General features: G+C 41.4%; 1 protein-coding gene across 4 annotated transcripts in view; it reads right to left on the bottom strand.

Annotated features, from left to right (window-relative positions):
- Window positions 1-15648, bottom strand: part of Orc1 (origin recognition complex, subunit 1) — a 28969-nt gene that overhangs the window by 12444 nt on the left and 877 nt on the right. Inside the window, exons 2-10 of one of the 4 annotated variants that reach the window (XM_006238515.5) lie at window positions 12365-12463; window positions 10658-10782; window positions 8307-8485; window positions 6185-6488; window positions 4648-4987; window positions 3139-3243; window positions 2455-2650; window positions 861-958; window positions 238-339 (exon numbers count right to left, since the gene is read on the bottom strand). In XM_006238515.5, coding sequence (XP_006238577.1) covers window positions 238-339; window positions 861-958; window positions 2455-2650; window positions 3139-3243; window positions 4648-4987; window positions 6185-6488; window positions 8307-8485; window positions 10658-10782; window positions 12365-12459 — 1544 coding nt within the window. In that variant the 5' untranslated portion in view covers window positions 12460-12463. 4 annotated transcript variants of the gene reach the window in all.

The raw sequence follows: 15648 nt of genomic DNA, 5'->3' as shown, positions 1-15648 counted from the left end.
CCAAGGATGACTTTGAACTCCTGATCCTCCTGCTTCTACGTCAGCACCATGTGCAGTTTATGTTGTGCCAGGGATCAAACCTTGTACTTATCAACTGAGCTGCAGCCTCCGGGATTTGTCTCCCTTCTTCCAAAAGGCAGAATTCTACTCTCCTAGGCTTTGCAATGGTTCTGCTTACCATGCACCCAGGGTGAGCAGCGCTCTTACTAAACCTCCCGTCTCCTCTGCATTACTCACCCTCCGGTTCCATCAAGAAGTTTACTTTCCACAAAGCTGTAGATGTCTTGGAACTCCTGCTCTCGACAGGGAAGAGAGTCAGGCACGGCAGAAACATGCAGCCTACAGTTGATGGTGGATGGAAGAAAAGAAAGGCTTTACAAGTCTCTCACCATCTACCCAATGGAATGGAAAAGACCCTTCTGTTACTCCTATATGGAAGCTATATGAATAAAAGGAAATGCTTCACTTCCCTCCTCTCTCCATGCTGCCTCACTCAACTTCTCTTTTCTGTGACAGTCACTTGGCTAGACTCACACCTACTACTTTCCAAAAATCTTGATCTCTGACAGGATCTAGGTTCTTGCATTTTAAAAGAATTCCTACTTAGGGCCCTGAAATTAGGAGGCACCACATGCAGAAACACCCCCATCCCAGCAATAATGGCAGCAGCACTGGGTGGGAAGGGGGGCTCCTTCTATTTGCATTAGTCAAACAGAGGCCATTTAAGAGGTGTTTTCAGTGCCTGTCGTACTGTCTTCTATCTGCATGTATAATAGTACTGGCTCAACCAACATCCAATCTATGTGAAGAGGAGGCCCCATCACTCCTCTCTATCCAAGGAGTAGCCCGAGCAGCATTACCTGAGCCGGGCCTCTTCAAGCACACTAGCTGGCTCTTGGACAGCCAAGTTTCTGTCTCGGATCTGAGGAGTAGCATGAAGAGGTGGTCTAGGTCTAAACTGTATGTAAAGAAAAGATTAACTGTAACAAAACAAAACAAACCTACCCAGAACAAAAGTTAAAGTGGTAAAAGACAAAAAGTAGCCTTACCTCCTATGCGCATAAAATAAAAATTATTTATCCCCTATTCCCACCCTCTCACATCAAACATGTTTATAGTCTAACCATGATCCCTTTTTTAAATATTCATATAGAATTGGGATTAAAATAGTTAATTTGAGGAAATAAAAAAATTATATTCAGTCAGGAATGGTGGTGCACACAAATCCCAGCACCTGGGAAGCAGACACAGGACAAAGCTATATAATTAGAAAGTCCCAAAAACAAATCCCCAGGCCTTCACATATTACATAAATGTTCTGCCACTGAGTTATACTCCCGTCCTTCCTTTAAATATTTCAAAATGAAAAAAATTATTAGGTATTCATGTGCAGGGGTGTTTTATCTATATGTGTGTATGTCTGTGCACCATGTGCGTGCATGGTGTCCAAAGGCACCAGAAAAGAACACTTAGTTTGCCAACCATGGAATTGCAGACAGTTGTGAACTGGCACTGAATGCTGGGAATTAAACTCAGTTCCTCTGGGAAACAAATCCTTTAAACACTTCCCCTGCTCCACTGGCTTTCTTTCTCGAGGGCTCCTCTATGGAGGAGATCAATGCTTGGCCTCATTTCTCCTCCAGGGTTGGAGTAACTTTTCCCCAGGAATAATGTGTGCAGACTGTTTTAAAGGGTCATTTATCTATTGGGAGAATACAGTACCCACCATCTATCAGAAGTCTAGAAGACTTTTTAATTATGCTCAAACAGTCACAAAGACCTTCCTTCTTTCAGGTGAGACCCAGGGCACATGAACAAACAGAACAGAGACCCTTTGCACCCATACTGCAGTAAATTTGACCTCTAGTTCAAATGGGATCTACTAGATTCTCCTCCCTAGAGCCTGTTCTCAGATTTCAGCCTTAGCTCCACCTTGATCTGAAAAAATGTTAAACAGTGTCTATGCAAGCGTTTAACTGCATGCTAAAGAGTTCTGCTGTACTTCACCCCGGCATTTCTCAAAGCCACCTCTGTACAAGAAGGCTGTTATAGTTCCAAAAGATTGTCCTTCCATTTTGCTATTGCAATCATTACCACACTAAAGTAGCACTCCTGGTTTCTCAGCTGCATCAAGTGCACCAGGATATGTCAGTGTCTGTCCTTCCCTCAAGGAGGCTGAGCTTTTGACCATTAAGAGAAACTTGAACCTAAATCACCTTGAGCTAGCACATGCTTGAAGTCTGGAACCAGCCTGGACTACATAGCAACACACTGTCTAAAACAACACAAGGGTAAAACAGTCACTTTAAGTAGACTAATTTTCAGTCATCAAGTTCATGTAGGCCTGTTCCTCTTAGACTATTTTTCAACTATGACCTGTGTGGTCTTGGCATTACCATTCTTTACCATACAAGAGGGACATTTCACTAGGAAAGAAACTCAAAAGAACCTTACAGTTTTCTTTGGTGACTTGGAGGGGGTCTGTGATGATGGCTTAGAGGCAGTTCTCCGGGTCCTGGACTGCCCCACGGGTTTTCCTGTTGGAGGGGAGGGAACAGACTCATCTTCCTCCTCACTACTGGAGTCTGACACTTCCACAGAGGATATGGACTCTTCCTCTTCTTGGTCACTTTTATCATCATCTAGAAGCCTGAGTGATGCAGACGAATTATTTAGTGTACTGGCCTTAATAAGTGTAAAGTGTGCTCTGGAGCCATTACAGTCTATTCCACCACCAGGCAATATGGTGTTTCATTTCTGCTACAGGCAATACGCAGTCCACCAAATCCCTCAACAAAATATATTCCCTATTTTATTCATGAGGAAATAAGTATTACAAATGTTGGTCTTCCCAAGTTTCAGTATCAGAAGCCCAAATTCAAACAGGCCTATCAAAATCAAAGTTAATGCTTTTCTGCATCCCACACTCCCAGGCTTGCTGCAAACATCAAGTATGAGCTAAGGAACCACAAGGCCAGGCTAACATTTCTTGTCTCTTTCAAACTTTGACACTTGTAAAAAATGCTAGGTGAAAAAGTGAGACAATGCACTGGCCATTCAACTAGAAGGGACATTAAGGGACAAGAAGCTGACACAGATGGGAGCAAGGTTGGTTTGCTTTTTAATGGGAAGTCTTACCAAAGCTGTTGCTTAATCCGCTTCAAAGTCAAGAGAGAACTCCTTCTACGGGCACGAATAGAAGTATGGATGGGTTCTTTGTGAGTTTCTTGTTCTTTTGCCTTCCTGTAAGGTATCACATCAGAGTTACAGGAAGGCACTTGGTCTTACTGCCTTCTAATCTTTGCATACCAACCTCGGCAAGAGTTCATCAAACTTTGCTAAATAGCTTATCAATGAGATCCAAAAAAATTTTAACACATCACTTAAACCAGACTTATCACATTACTATTATAGACCAAAACGGACTAACCCCCAACAGATTTTGTCTCTTTTTTATCTGTCATGTTTACAAAGTCTCAAAATTAGCAGAAATATAGTCAGTATAAAATATGTATTAGCAACTTATTACGAGCAGGTTGAGAGAAATTTCTACTGTAGAAACATTGAAAATCTTACTATTTTCTGTCAAATTTTTATTATCCAACATCTTTAACAAGTTGTTTCTTAAACAACTCAGTTGTGACGAGATGTTTTTCTGGAATGTCTTGTGAGAGTGCATGTGATGTTTTGCTGAAAACAGATGCTTGAGAGGGCCCCTAATATTTAGGAGGAATATAAATAGAACCCACAAACAGTGAAAGGACACTCTTGCACTGCTACTCCGTGCAAGGCTTCACTGGTCTTCACCTCACAAAGAAACTCGTCAAAGAACTTCTTGTGGTATTCCAGCTGATTCTGGCCACTTCCACGGACTCATGCTACTGCTACTGATTTAGTGTTTGGTGTTTGTTATTGAACTGAACTGCTGGTATCCTGCAATGAAAAGTGGGATTGTCCGGAGGAAGTACTTCTAAACAGGTCCTCAACACCCTTTTCTATTAACCTTTCCTCCTACCTCTGGTCAACGGGTTAGAAGGAACTTGAAGCATTAAAGAACCCTAAATAAAATAGGTTTTGAAAAAAAAATCTAAGCTTACAATGATCTACTCAAGTGCCAAACTATAAAGTGTGTCCTAGACTTAGTGTCTTTTTTACCATATTTAAGAGTAGATCCCAAGTTTAAAAAAAAATCAAAACCAACCTGATTGAAAACAAAATGGCCATTAAATTGTAGCAAACAAAAAGCCACAGGAAATAAATGCAATCCAGGACTGTGAAGCAGTATAGTTTCAGGAACAAATTTGAGTATTCTCAAATGACATCTGAAGAGAAAAGCATTTCTTTCTTTTTGTCACTTTGTAGCTCAGGCTAACTTTTAACTCACACTCATCCTGCTTCTGCCCAATTACAGGCGTTTTTAAGTTACCATACCCAAACTCAAAGAGCACCCAAAATACAGATTTCAGGGACCTGAGACACAGAGCATAACTTACTAGAGAGCCATGCTCTGAAACTTCAGGAAAGATCCTCAGAGACTCTCAGTCTGCTTAGACAAGACCAGGACATTTCCCTCTGCAACACTCATTTCTCGCCGTAAAGCACCTCAAGTTGCTCCATGATGGGGGAGATGGAGCTGCTCCTGCTTACCTCCCAATGTATTGAGGTGTCAGACCCACAGAGGGTGCCACTGAGTACCTCGACCTGCTCCTGACAGGGCTAAGTGCACTCTCCACAGTAAGCTTTGTGGTCTTCACAGCTGTGCCCCGGGTTCTCAGAACCATGCTACTTTTGGCAAAAAAGGGTTGAGTATGCCCATTTTTTCCTAGAGTTTCCAAAGCTGAGGAGGTCTTGATTTCACCAGGTTGAGGCTTTTTAGGTGGTGAGGTGGTCTCAGAGAAGGCTGCTCTTCGTTTACATGTTTTTTGAGAATCCAAGGAATCACACAAGATCTTCCGTGACAGCCTCATGTTAGGCTTCCTGGTAAAACCTAAGCCAAGAGAGACAGACGTTCTATCTATTAATACATATCCCCAATCTCACCAAGTAACAACAGAAGTTATTCATACTTGGAATAACCCAGTGTCCTCCTGTAGGCCAAATGGCCTCTTCATTTCTAAGTAATTTTTTCTATTTATAAATGTATACAACTTTTATTTATTGTTTTTATATTTCTGCACTGTGAATTGAACCTAGGACCTTGCTAAGCACCACTGAGCTCCATCTGGAGGATCCAGAATTTGACTTCTAAGTCAACTTTTAATAGATAAATACTCAGCAATTAAACTTTCCCAAGTCAATACTGCATAATACCTACCCCCAACGCAACAGAATTTGAAGAAATTTTATAGTACATTACAAAGTCTCACCAAACCAAAATTTTCTTCTGTTCTTTTTAAAACCAGACTATATATTTTCAAGATAAAGGAGGGATTCCTGAAGACAATCTTTACAGGTAGATGGGTTCCCCACTTGCCAGGATTATGAGAATCAAGAATCACAGCCCTTCATAGATATACCAGAATTATTAAAGAGGCAAGGTATATATTAGGCCCTAGCAAGAAACAAAAGGTGAACGAGATTCAACCCTGATACTTTCCACAGGACATGCTGATCTGAGGGGATGACAGGCAGGAATGTCTACTCTTAAAGCAAACAGAAGCACACCTTTGATCTCAGCACTCAAAGGCTCTCTGAGTTTGAACCAGCCTGGTTTAAAGAGTGAGTCCCAGGAAAGGTTACACAGAGAAACTGTGTTAAAAAACAAAAAGCATAGAGGAGCAATTTGAGTCACATATATGACATGAGACAGATACACACAGAGCTTGCAGTCATCTAATGGAAGTGTAAATCATTGATTAGGGTGGCTCTATCCATAATCATCAAAACCTAGAAACACCCAGATGTCTTCTATTAAGAATAAGTAAGGTGTAGTTGTTGATACAACAGAGCATTACATAAAAAGGAAATCACCAGTAGGGGGATAACGGGGATGCCTCCAAATGGATGAAACTGAGAAAGCCAGACAAAAGGCCAGATTGTGATCCCAACAATGACATCCTAGAAAAGGCCAATTATAGAGGCAGCAAACACATCGCCAGGCAGCAGGCTCTGGGGGAGGAAGAACCAGTTCTTTATAGAGGGGCATAAGCACACTGAAGTGAAACTATTTTACAACCGCCCTTACCACCACATTCCAGAGACTTCATTGCGTTGGGAGTGACAGTATGAGCAGGATCCTGGTAAGATCTGGAAGTGGAATGACTTGATTCAATCCTTTTGACCTCTTGTTCTGCTGTGCTCCAGGAAGGGCTTTTAACACTCTTAGTCTTGGCTTCTAAAGGTTTTTGGCACTCCAGTCTCCTCAATGCTGCAAGTTCTTCTGGTGGCAGTGGCGCAAAGTTCTTTTTATTCCAGGACAGCTTCACAAACAGTGTCTCCTCACTTTTCTGATTCACAGGGATCTCGTCTTCTGGGGCTAATGCCACTACCTGAATTTTGGAAGTGAGATGAACAAGAAAATGTGAAGACTACACAGCAAAGAAAGACTGTCAAGGCTGCAGTGAAACCTATTTAAGCTTTCGTCTTTATATAAAATGTCACCTTTCATATCTAAAGAGACACTGTACAACACACTGATTGAGAAACTGAGCATTTAAAAAGCCATGAATAGTTCAAGAATTTTGAAGAAATGTAAATTATTCCTATTTTGTTTTTGAGACAGTGTCTTTCTATGTAGCCCTCGCCTGCCTCAAACTCAGAGATCTGCCAGCCCCTGCCTCCTGTGTACCACCATGCCTGGCAAATTATTCTTTTTCCTCTCTCATAGGCTTTCTTATTATTTTTTTGGACAGTGTCTCCTATAACTTCTGATCCTCCTAAGTCTACTTCTTGAGTACTGGAATTCCAGGCGTGTACCACCAGAACTGGGTTTCGTACTGCTGGTGATTGAACCCAGGGCTTCATACATACTAGGCAAATGGTCTACTAACTGGACTATATCCCTACTCTGCCTGGCTTCTCGTCCCCATTCTTGCTATCATCTCAGTCCAAGTACATATTAGCCCATTCCTTGGCTCCCCCCCCACCCCCACCTATTCACCTAGGCCAACTCCCCAAAATGGCTTAATATGCTGTGGCCCCACAGAGCTCCCAGATCAGATGACTTAAACTAGTTCTCTTCTCTCCTCTCCTCTCTCCCTACCCCATCTCTCTTTGGTTTTGAGACCTCTGGCTGTCCTGGAACTCATTCTGCAGACCAGGCTGGCTTAGAACTCTGAGATCTACCTGCCTTTGCCTCCCAAGGCGCTAGCCACCATCTCCCTGACTTCTTCAACTGTTTTTCATTGCCTTCTAAGGTCAAGCTCCACCTCACTTGGTGCTTGGTGTTCCCTAAATGGCCTTGCACACTAGCGGAGGCTGGCTTTAATTATAACTCCCAACAGCATGCATGTGTTCCTTAAAAACCCATTCTCCTCTGCCCTTCTGTTCTAACTACTTTCTGTTGCTATGATAAAACACTGACCAAAATTAACAGGAGGAAAAGGTTTATTTCACCTTACAGCCTGCAGTCACAGTAACAGTCCATCAATGGGGGAACTGGAAATAGGAACTGAAGCAGAGGTCAAGGAAGAATGAATTCTGCCCTTGCTTTTTTTTATGACCCAGAAGCCATCATACACAAGGGGCTGGGCCCTTCACATAAATCATTAATTACATGCCCCAAAGACTTGCTTACAGACCGATTTGTTGGAGGTATTTCCAAACATTTCTCATTATGTCAAGTTGACAAAAGCTCAACACACCTTCCAAATCTATACGCTTTAAAGTCTACATCTACTTTTCCTGCCTTCACTCATTTAACTATGAAATAAGTTTCTATAGCCAGGTTAGGCCAGTCCCCACCCAAAGCAAGGCTTCATAGGACAGTATCATCCTATTTTGGGATATGAAAACAGCTCTAGAAATGAGACTCAACAGCTCAGCTCCTGAGTCAAAAACTCCTGTAACACAAGGCTGCCGTTGGCAGTTAGCACTCTGTCCTCATACACTCGGCCTTCAAGGTTCTGTGCTCACATCATTTTTCACTAAGGCGCATTTTCTAATTCCTGCTCTTCTTTCTGGTCATAATCCCAATGTTGCTTCCTCTAGAAAGCCCAGACCATATGCTCTATGCTGTCAGTTTCTGTGTGTTGGGGCAAACAGCTGAACAGAGAAGATTAGAACAAAATTCAAATCAGAACTAGTAGTATTTCTGACTCCATGCAGTGTGGGTGCTAAAGATAGAACCCAGGATTTAAGGCACAAACCTGAACAGGGCCAATGATGGTCTCCACATGAATGTCGTTATCACAGTCAGAACAGTCATACCAGAATATCTCCTGTGCAGAAGGTCTCCGTCCTAACAAATGCCTTTTAGGGATAGGAATCTCACAGAATCGGACAAACCATTGTACTCGCGCATATTTCTTGGGAGGAACTTCAGACCCTAGGATGATCGGATAGAAAGGGAAAATTAAATAGTAAGACAAGCAATACATCACTGAATACCCGCTAAGCGCCAAACACTATACAATAGTATATTCACTCCCCATAAACTCTACAAAGCATGTACTATACGCATCCTCTCACAGAGTGAGAAACCAAGTTTCAAGGATCTAACATTCCTAATATTATCTGTCAATGATCAAAAAAAAAAAAAAAATCAGCAAAATGACTCCACAAACACTTTTTTTTTCTCCTGGGTGGCTTTTTGAGGCAGGGTTATTATGAGTCCAGGCTGTCCTAGAACTGGCTTTGTAGATCAGGCTGGCCTCAAACTCAAGAGATCAACCTGCCTCTGCCTCCCGAGTGCTGGAATTAAAGGCGTGTGCAACAGACCTGGCACTGCCCCATGTTTTTATAAAAAAGTCTTGTTGTGTCTGAATATATGTATGGGTATCACTTTTTTGTGTATCCATGGAGGCTAGAAAAGGGCATCAGCTCCTCTGGAATTGGACTTACAGGCAGGGGGTACTAGGAACTAACTCTGGGTCCCCTGAAAGTGTAGTGTTTTCAGGTACTGAGCATCTCTCCAGCCCTGGTGCTCTACTTCTTTATCTGTATCCAAAGCAATTTCCAAAGGGATGAAAACAAGTTACTAGCATCACCTAATTTATTAATGAAAAAAACTTTTACAAGTTAGTGATTATTAAGAAGGCCACCAGTTAGATATAGATACCTATAACCCCAGCACTTAGTAATCAAGGGCAGAACATCAGAACTTAAAGGAATAGAGTTCAGCTTGGGGTACATGAGACTTAATCTCAAAAACTAAACCAAAACAAGAAATACTGGGATACTAAGACGAGTCAACAAGTAGGGTACTTGGCACCAACCCTGGCAACCTGGATCTAATTCCTGGAACCCACACCGTGGAAGGAGAAAGTCAACTCCCACAAGCATCCTCTGACTTCTCTCCTGCAGGCTATAATGAGTTTGTACACACACACACACACACACACACACACACACACACACACACACACACACGGAGATAAATATATGTAAAAAACAAAATTAAAGTCCTTGTGAAACTCAGCCAATCACCCCTAGGATGACCCCTGGAAACACAGGCCTTAAGCCTTCAGTTTTATTCTTGTACTGTACCATGTGACAACATTCCAAAACCAAAAGGATGTGTTTTCAATAGCATGATCACGGTGCTCTATCCTTAACTCTGTAGACATTAACTGAAGCTCTACACAGGAGTTCTTAGATCTTATACCAAGCTCAGACTCCTGTTGCTGTGCTCCCTCTCCAGTAGATAGTAAGAACGTGATGAAGTTTCTCTCCATGCTTGTCAAACATTCTTCCCTCCTGTCTGTGTTGAGTGAAAACCTCTTTACTGTTCCTCCCTGTGCCGTTTAGGCACATGAACCTCCCCAGGACTGCAGCAACACTATGCCTAGGGAGAGATGGCTTTATACAGTTTCTAATTGCTCCCTTGCTTCTGTTGCTGTTGTTGCTTTTTGGGGATTCTCTGTGTAGCCCTCCTGCTTCTTGCTCTTCCCTCGGAGTTCTAGACATCAGGAAGTAACGTGAGTACATTCTCACTCACTAGTCAGATCCTGAATCTGAACATATCCCAGCCTCTAATGAAGAACACCATTTTTTTTTCAGCCTGTCAAATTTTGTACAAAAGTCCCCATGAGTTTAACATCAAGAGTAGTTTTTTTTTCTGTCTGAACAAGAACTGTTACACCTCTCTAATGCAATTTGCTTCTTCTCTACTTGTAAAGAAATCATACTTGAAAAATTTCATAGTAACTTCCTCGTAGTAAAACTAAAAACCATATATACAGCAGTACAAATCACCAGTTTTCCTATTGTTTTTCAAACTTCCTACCCCTCAAATGCTGTACTCAAGAAGAACATTCTTGTCCCTAAAAGTAATGGAAAGGCTAAATTCTTAAGCCCTCTAATTCCATTTTACCCCACACCATGCTGCCAAGTGCATAAATTCTAGATGGAGAAAGGAACAGCTAATACACGACCCACCTCATAGTCCATAGTGTTCTGCAAGTGCCTACGAATAGAGAACTCTGTAGTGGCCTTGCCTCGAGCATACTTTGCAGTCATGCCCCAAAAGATAAGGCTCCCATTTTAGGCCCAAACTCACCATTTTCAAATAATTCAATCAGTTTAGCAACATAGGGCTTTTGATTATCTTCCCCTTGAATCAATACAAACTGTCCAACCTTGATGTGAATCTCAGAACAACCATTGATTTTCATACAAATTTCTCTAAAATGTAACAAAGAAACATGATAATTAAAGAGGGAAAAGATTTTTAGAACTTGCTACTAAGGACAACATTCTTCTAAAGGATATGCCTGTCCGGTTCCCTCTTAAATTCTTTGAGACTTAATTTTTATTTCACATGATGACTACTTGTTTGAATGTTTGCCTACATACCACATGCATGTATAGTGCCCATGGGGGCCTGGATCCCCCTGGGGACTAATGTTTACACAAAGTTGAGTCATAATATATGTAGGGGAATCAAATCTAATTCCTCTGAAAGACCAGCCAGTGCTCACAACCACTAGGCCATTTCTTAGTTCAAAGATGTTCTTAAAATAAAAATTCCTCTAAATTGTTTCTCTAAGTTCTCCAATTATCTTACTGGGAAAACAACACACACAGTGGAAGTACACAAAATGGGTTCAATGAACTGTTTTTAGCATAAATGATTAATTAAGATGCCTTCCTACAACTTTTAACTACCTCAGTTATTGATGAAGAACAAAAGAAGTTTCCTTCAAGGGGCTAAAACATTGCATAATATGAAAACTGCTAAGGAGTGAGGAGCTAGCTCAGGGGATGGAGCCCGTGTTGAGCAAGCAAGCACAAGGACTAGAGCAGTTTCCCGGCACTCACATACAAGGTAAGTGTGGCCACCACCCAGAGCCAAGCACCTGGGAAGCAGAACAAGGAATTCGCCGGATAGCTGGATTAGCTAGAATTGGTGAGCTCTGGGTTCAGCAAAAAGAAACTGCACCAACAGATAAAGTACAGGGTCTCCATAAGGATCATGGAAGGGGGGCAAACAAGAAGATTCTGTGAGCCAGAGGTGGTTGATAATAACATCAAGAAAAAAGTGTTTTCCAGATACAACAGGGCAGGTACACTTATGAACTCAAGGCAATTGTGACAGCATGCTCGAGACTCTCACAAACTCTAGCCAGACAAAAATCCTAGCACAGAGGGAAAGAGGGCACAAAATCCCAATAGCTAAGTAGCTATTGGTATTCAACAGCTAGGAAAGGGAGAGTAAGTTTCCTTTAATAAACTGATCCACATAAGAGCACCCACTCCCAAGACTAGCCACACAACACAAACTTAAGTCATTTGGTAAGGGGGGGGGGAATCTCACAGTTGGGTAGAAATTGAGGAGATGGAGAGTGGTGGGACAATAAAGGATCAGAATGCACACAAGGAAATTCTCAAAGGGTTAAAATATTGCAGAGGGCAATCAAGGAAGCACTGGATTTTCACCAGCTTCAGGCTTCCAGTGGGCACATAGACCTCATACGTATACATACATATACCACAGACACAAAGTTGGGAGGGACACAGTACCAACATCTCTTTTTATCTTCTAGGTTTCAAATTCACCCTAAGTAGATGACATTATGGTATATATAAAATTTTACTAACAAGTCACAACATATCTTTTTACATCACACAAAAATGTCCTAAAATTCCTATCTATTGTCCCTCAAACCTCAATCCACAGTGAATAGAACAGTCTAAATACAAACTATTTACAGTTTAGCCTGAGAAGCTACACTTTGCAGTCCAACCAAAGAGCTTCATTACTTACTTGTACATTTGGTAGAACTGTTTTCGATTCGGCAATGGCCTGCCAACCCATGAGAAAGTTTGTCTGGTCTTCTGCCTTGTGACATAGGACGGCATGGTTCTGATGGGTTGTAAGATATAGTCAATCCCTGACTTAACTGAGTTCAGCATTTTTTCTTAATACCTCTGCCCCACTCCCACACATTTAAACTAATAACATTTATTTATTTATTTATTTACCTTTTTGTTTGTTTACCAAAACAGTGTCTCTTTACACAGCCCTGGTGATCCTAGAACTCACTATGTAGACCAGGCTGGTCTCTAACTCTTTAAGAGATCATCCCACTTCTACCTCCTGAGTGTTTGGGATTAAAGGCATGTGCCACCATGCCTAGCTCAGTAACACTGAAAAAGTCAATCTTGTTGGAAATCAAACACAAGTGATTTAGTATATTTAATGTAGAGGCTCAATATGTAAGAAAATAAATTATAAATGCCTACAAGGTCTTACTACAAGGCAGGTGGTAGTGTATGCCTTTAATCTCAGCACTTGGGAAGAGGCAGGTAGATTTCTGTGAATTTGAGGCCAATTTGAAGTCTACAGTGTTCCAGGATAGCCAGGGCTACACAGAGAAACCTTGTCTTGAAAAACCAAGCAGAGAGCGAGAGAGAGAGACACACACACACACACAGACAGAAGGGAAGGGGAGGGGAGGGGAGGAGAGAGATACTTACTACAAACAAAACACAACTGTGAACAAATGTCCAAGTGACATATCTTCAGCGAGGGTAGCATATAATGTAGTAAAGAACAACTAACTAATGATGTGAAGAGCCTAAAGGAACGACTGGATGTTAGAGTCAGGTCTTGTGATTCAGGGAGAAAAGATCTTTGTAAAAATTTATGAGCTGAATTGATTAATCAGCAGACATTGATAATGTGGACTCCAATTAGGGGTTACTGGGAATAGTGGCATAAATGTACAAAAGCACCATTTGAGGGACTGGTGATGAATTTTATCAAGCGTGTCATTCACTTACATTGGGGATAGTATTGGTAATATGTTTTCATACACAGTGTAAAATCTGTCTTATTCATATTATTTCAAATGCTGATTTCTCTCTCGAATTATCTGGTTTCCATCTAGACAGTTTTGTTATGTTTATTCTTAGAAGCTCCGGTCTCAAGTTTGTACAAACATTGTTCTTCATTCATTCATTCATTCATTCATTCATTCATTCATTACATTGCTAATAAAAGTCAATGAGCCAATACAGAGCTTTAGAGAGGATAAAGTGGATTCTAAGAGAAGTAGAGAAAGAGACAGGAAGGAAGGAAGAAGAAAGGAAGGGAGGGAGGGGGAAGAGGGAGGGAGGAAGAAAGGAGCAACCAACAAGGAGAGGTCAAGGAAGCAACAGAAGAGAACAAAAAAGTACCCCAAAAATGCAAGTGATATGAGGATGCTGTCTGGGAGGAAGCCTGATTGGCTTGGAGGTTCAGAATGAGGAGTAACTGCTCAGTATTTGGCTCAAGGCAATTTTAATAAGTCTTAGTCTTTCAGTGTGAATATTTGGGAAACTAGTTGGTTAAGGAATTACTATACCCATACTAATTTTATGAATCTATATTAATATAATAATCATTTTACAGAATAAAGACCTAGCTCAGTAAAGTGTCATTTAAATGCCTACAGTACAAAAAGCCTGCTACCTTCTATGCTTAGGACTTCTTTTCAGAACTTCTAATTATTTATCAACTTTCCACTGAGGAATGACACTCATACAGAAGCAAGCTGAAGTGCTCATACACAGTTCAACCAACTGCTCTTCCCCTCTCCCCCACTCCATCAGCTCATGGATTATCAGCAAAATGATGAATGGACTGGAGATCGAGTATTGGCTTGGCCAAAAGAGTTTGACTTCTAGAGATACCCACTGAAGGTCTTGATATCACAGATACCACAAATCTGAAATAAGTACAGCACTGAGTCCAGGAGCCACACCCAAGGCAAAAACATAAAGGAACCTAATAAAAGTTAAGCCCCAACTCTTGACAATGTACCTCACTTAAATCTTTAATATAATTCCAAAGCAATGTATGTGAATTCATAGAAGATGCTCAATGATAAGTATTTGCTAATGAAAGGTAGATGTTACCTTTGTAAGAGTTAACTCTGAAGAGTCAGACGCTAACAAACTACCTTACCTAGGTATTAACTGTGAAACTGGAGAGGCATTTACTTCTGGCAGCTTATAGTAAGTTAGGCTTCCCAATCAGAGTGGTAGGTCCAGCAGACCTTGATTTCCTAATCCATACAATGAAAACAATAGTATCTTTTTTCATTTAACCAATATTTTTGAGGCCTGTGTGCTAAGCGCTGTCCTAAGATAATCAGTAGTAAGGTGAGAACATCAGTATGATAAAACCAATGTCCATCCTACTGGAAACAACTATTCAAACAATGGACCCAAGAAGTTTGAATTGTCCCAGGAATTTCATCCAGAAGAATGCTGAAGCCAGAGGAACAACTTGTCTTCAGGAAGGATTAACAACAGTTCTGGAGGCGCCCCTGAGGAGAGGGAGCTGAGGCAATTGTGTATTTAGGGTTGGAACACCTTTGGCAGACTGCTCAGTTAAGGCACGTTGACTGCCTTTTATTTAAACTTTACCCTCACACCCGAACTAAGGAAGGAAGGCTAGATCACTGGATCTCCCCCCACCACTCTTTCCCCCCTCCCTAGTGTCTGCTTCTTATTAATCTGGCCTCAAAACGTGTGTGTGTGTGTGTGCGCGCGCGCGCGCGCGACCGGGTTGACACAGCACTGGCTTGGAGGAAGAAGACAATTTGAGGCAGCAGGCTCTCCTACCCTGTGGGTTCCAGCTTAGTGTCAAGGGCCCATATTGGCTGAGTCATTCCAAAGATCCTCATTTGGTCCCTTTTTCTTGGAATCTTGAGGAAGAGTGGCAGAACCCGGCTTATAAGGGCACAGGTTTTGATCTTAAGTCTCATAAAGTTACTTTCTTGCATTCAAATATAAAGGTCAAGATCTTTTTTTTAAAGATTTATTTATTTATTTTTATATGAGCATTACAGATGGTTGTGAGCCACCATGTAGTTGCTGGGATTTGAACTCAGGACCTCTGGAAGAGCAGTCAGTGCTCTTTACCACTGAGCCATCTCTCCAGCCCCAAAGGTCATCTTATTTATATCTTATGCACATAACTAGATGATATCTAATTCATAATTCAATGCAAAATACTGCACTCCCTTTCACAGAATTCAGAAACCTCCCAACATTCAAATA

Source organism: Rattus norvegicus, chromosome 5 (genome assembly GCF_036323735.1).
Source record: "Rattus norvegicus strain BN/NHsdMcwi chromosome 5, GRCr8, whole genome shotgun sequence".
Taxonomy (NCBI): Eukaryota; Metazoa; Chordata; class Mammalia; order Rodentia; family Muridae; genus Rattus; species Rattus norvegicus.
Note: the sequence above shows the minus strand (reverse complement) of the source record. Positions and strands in the feature narration are given on the sequence as shown.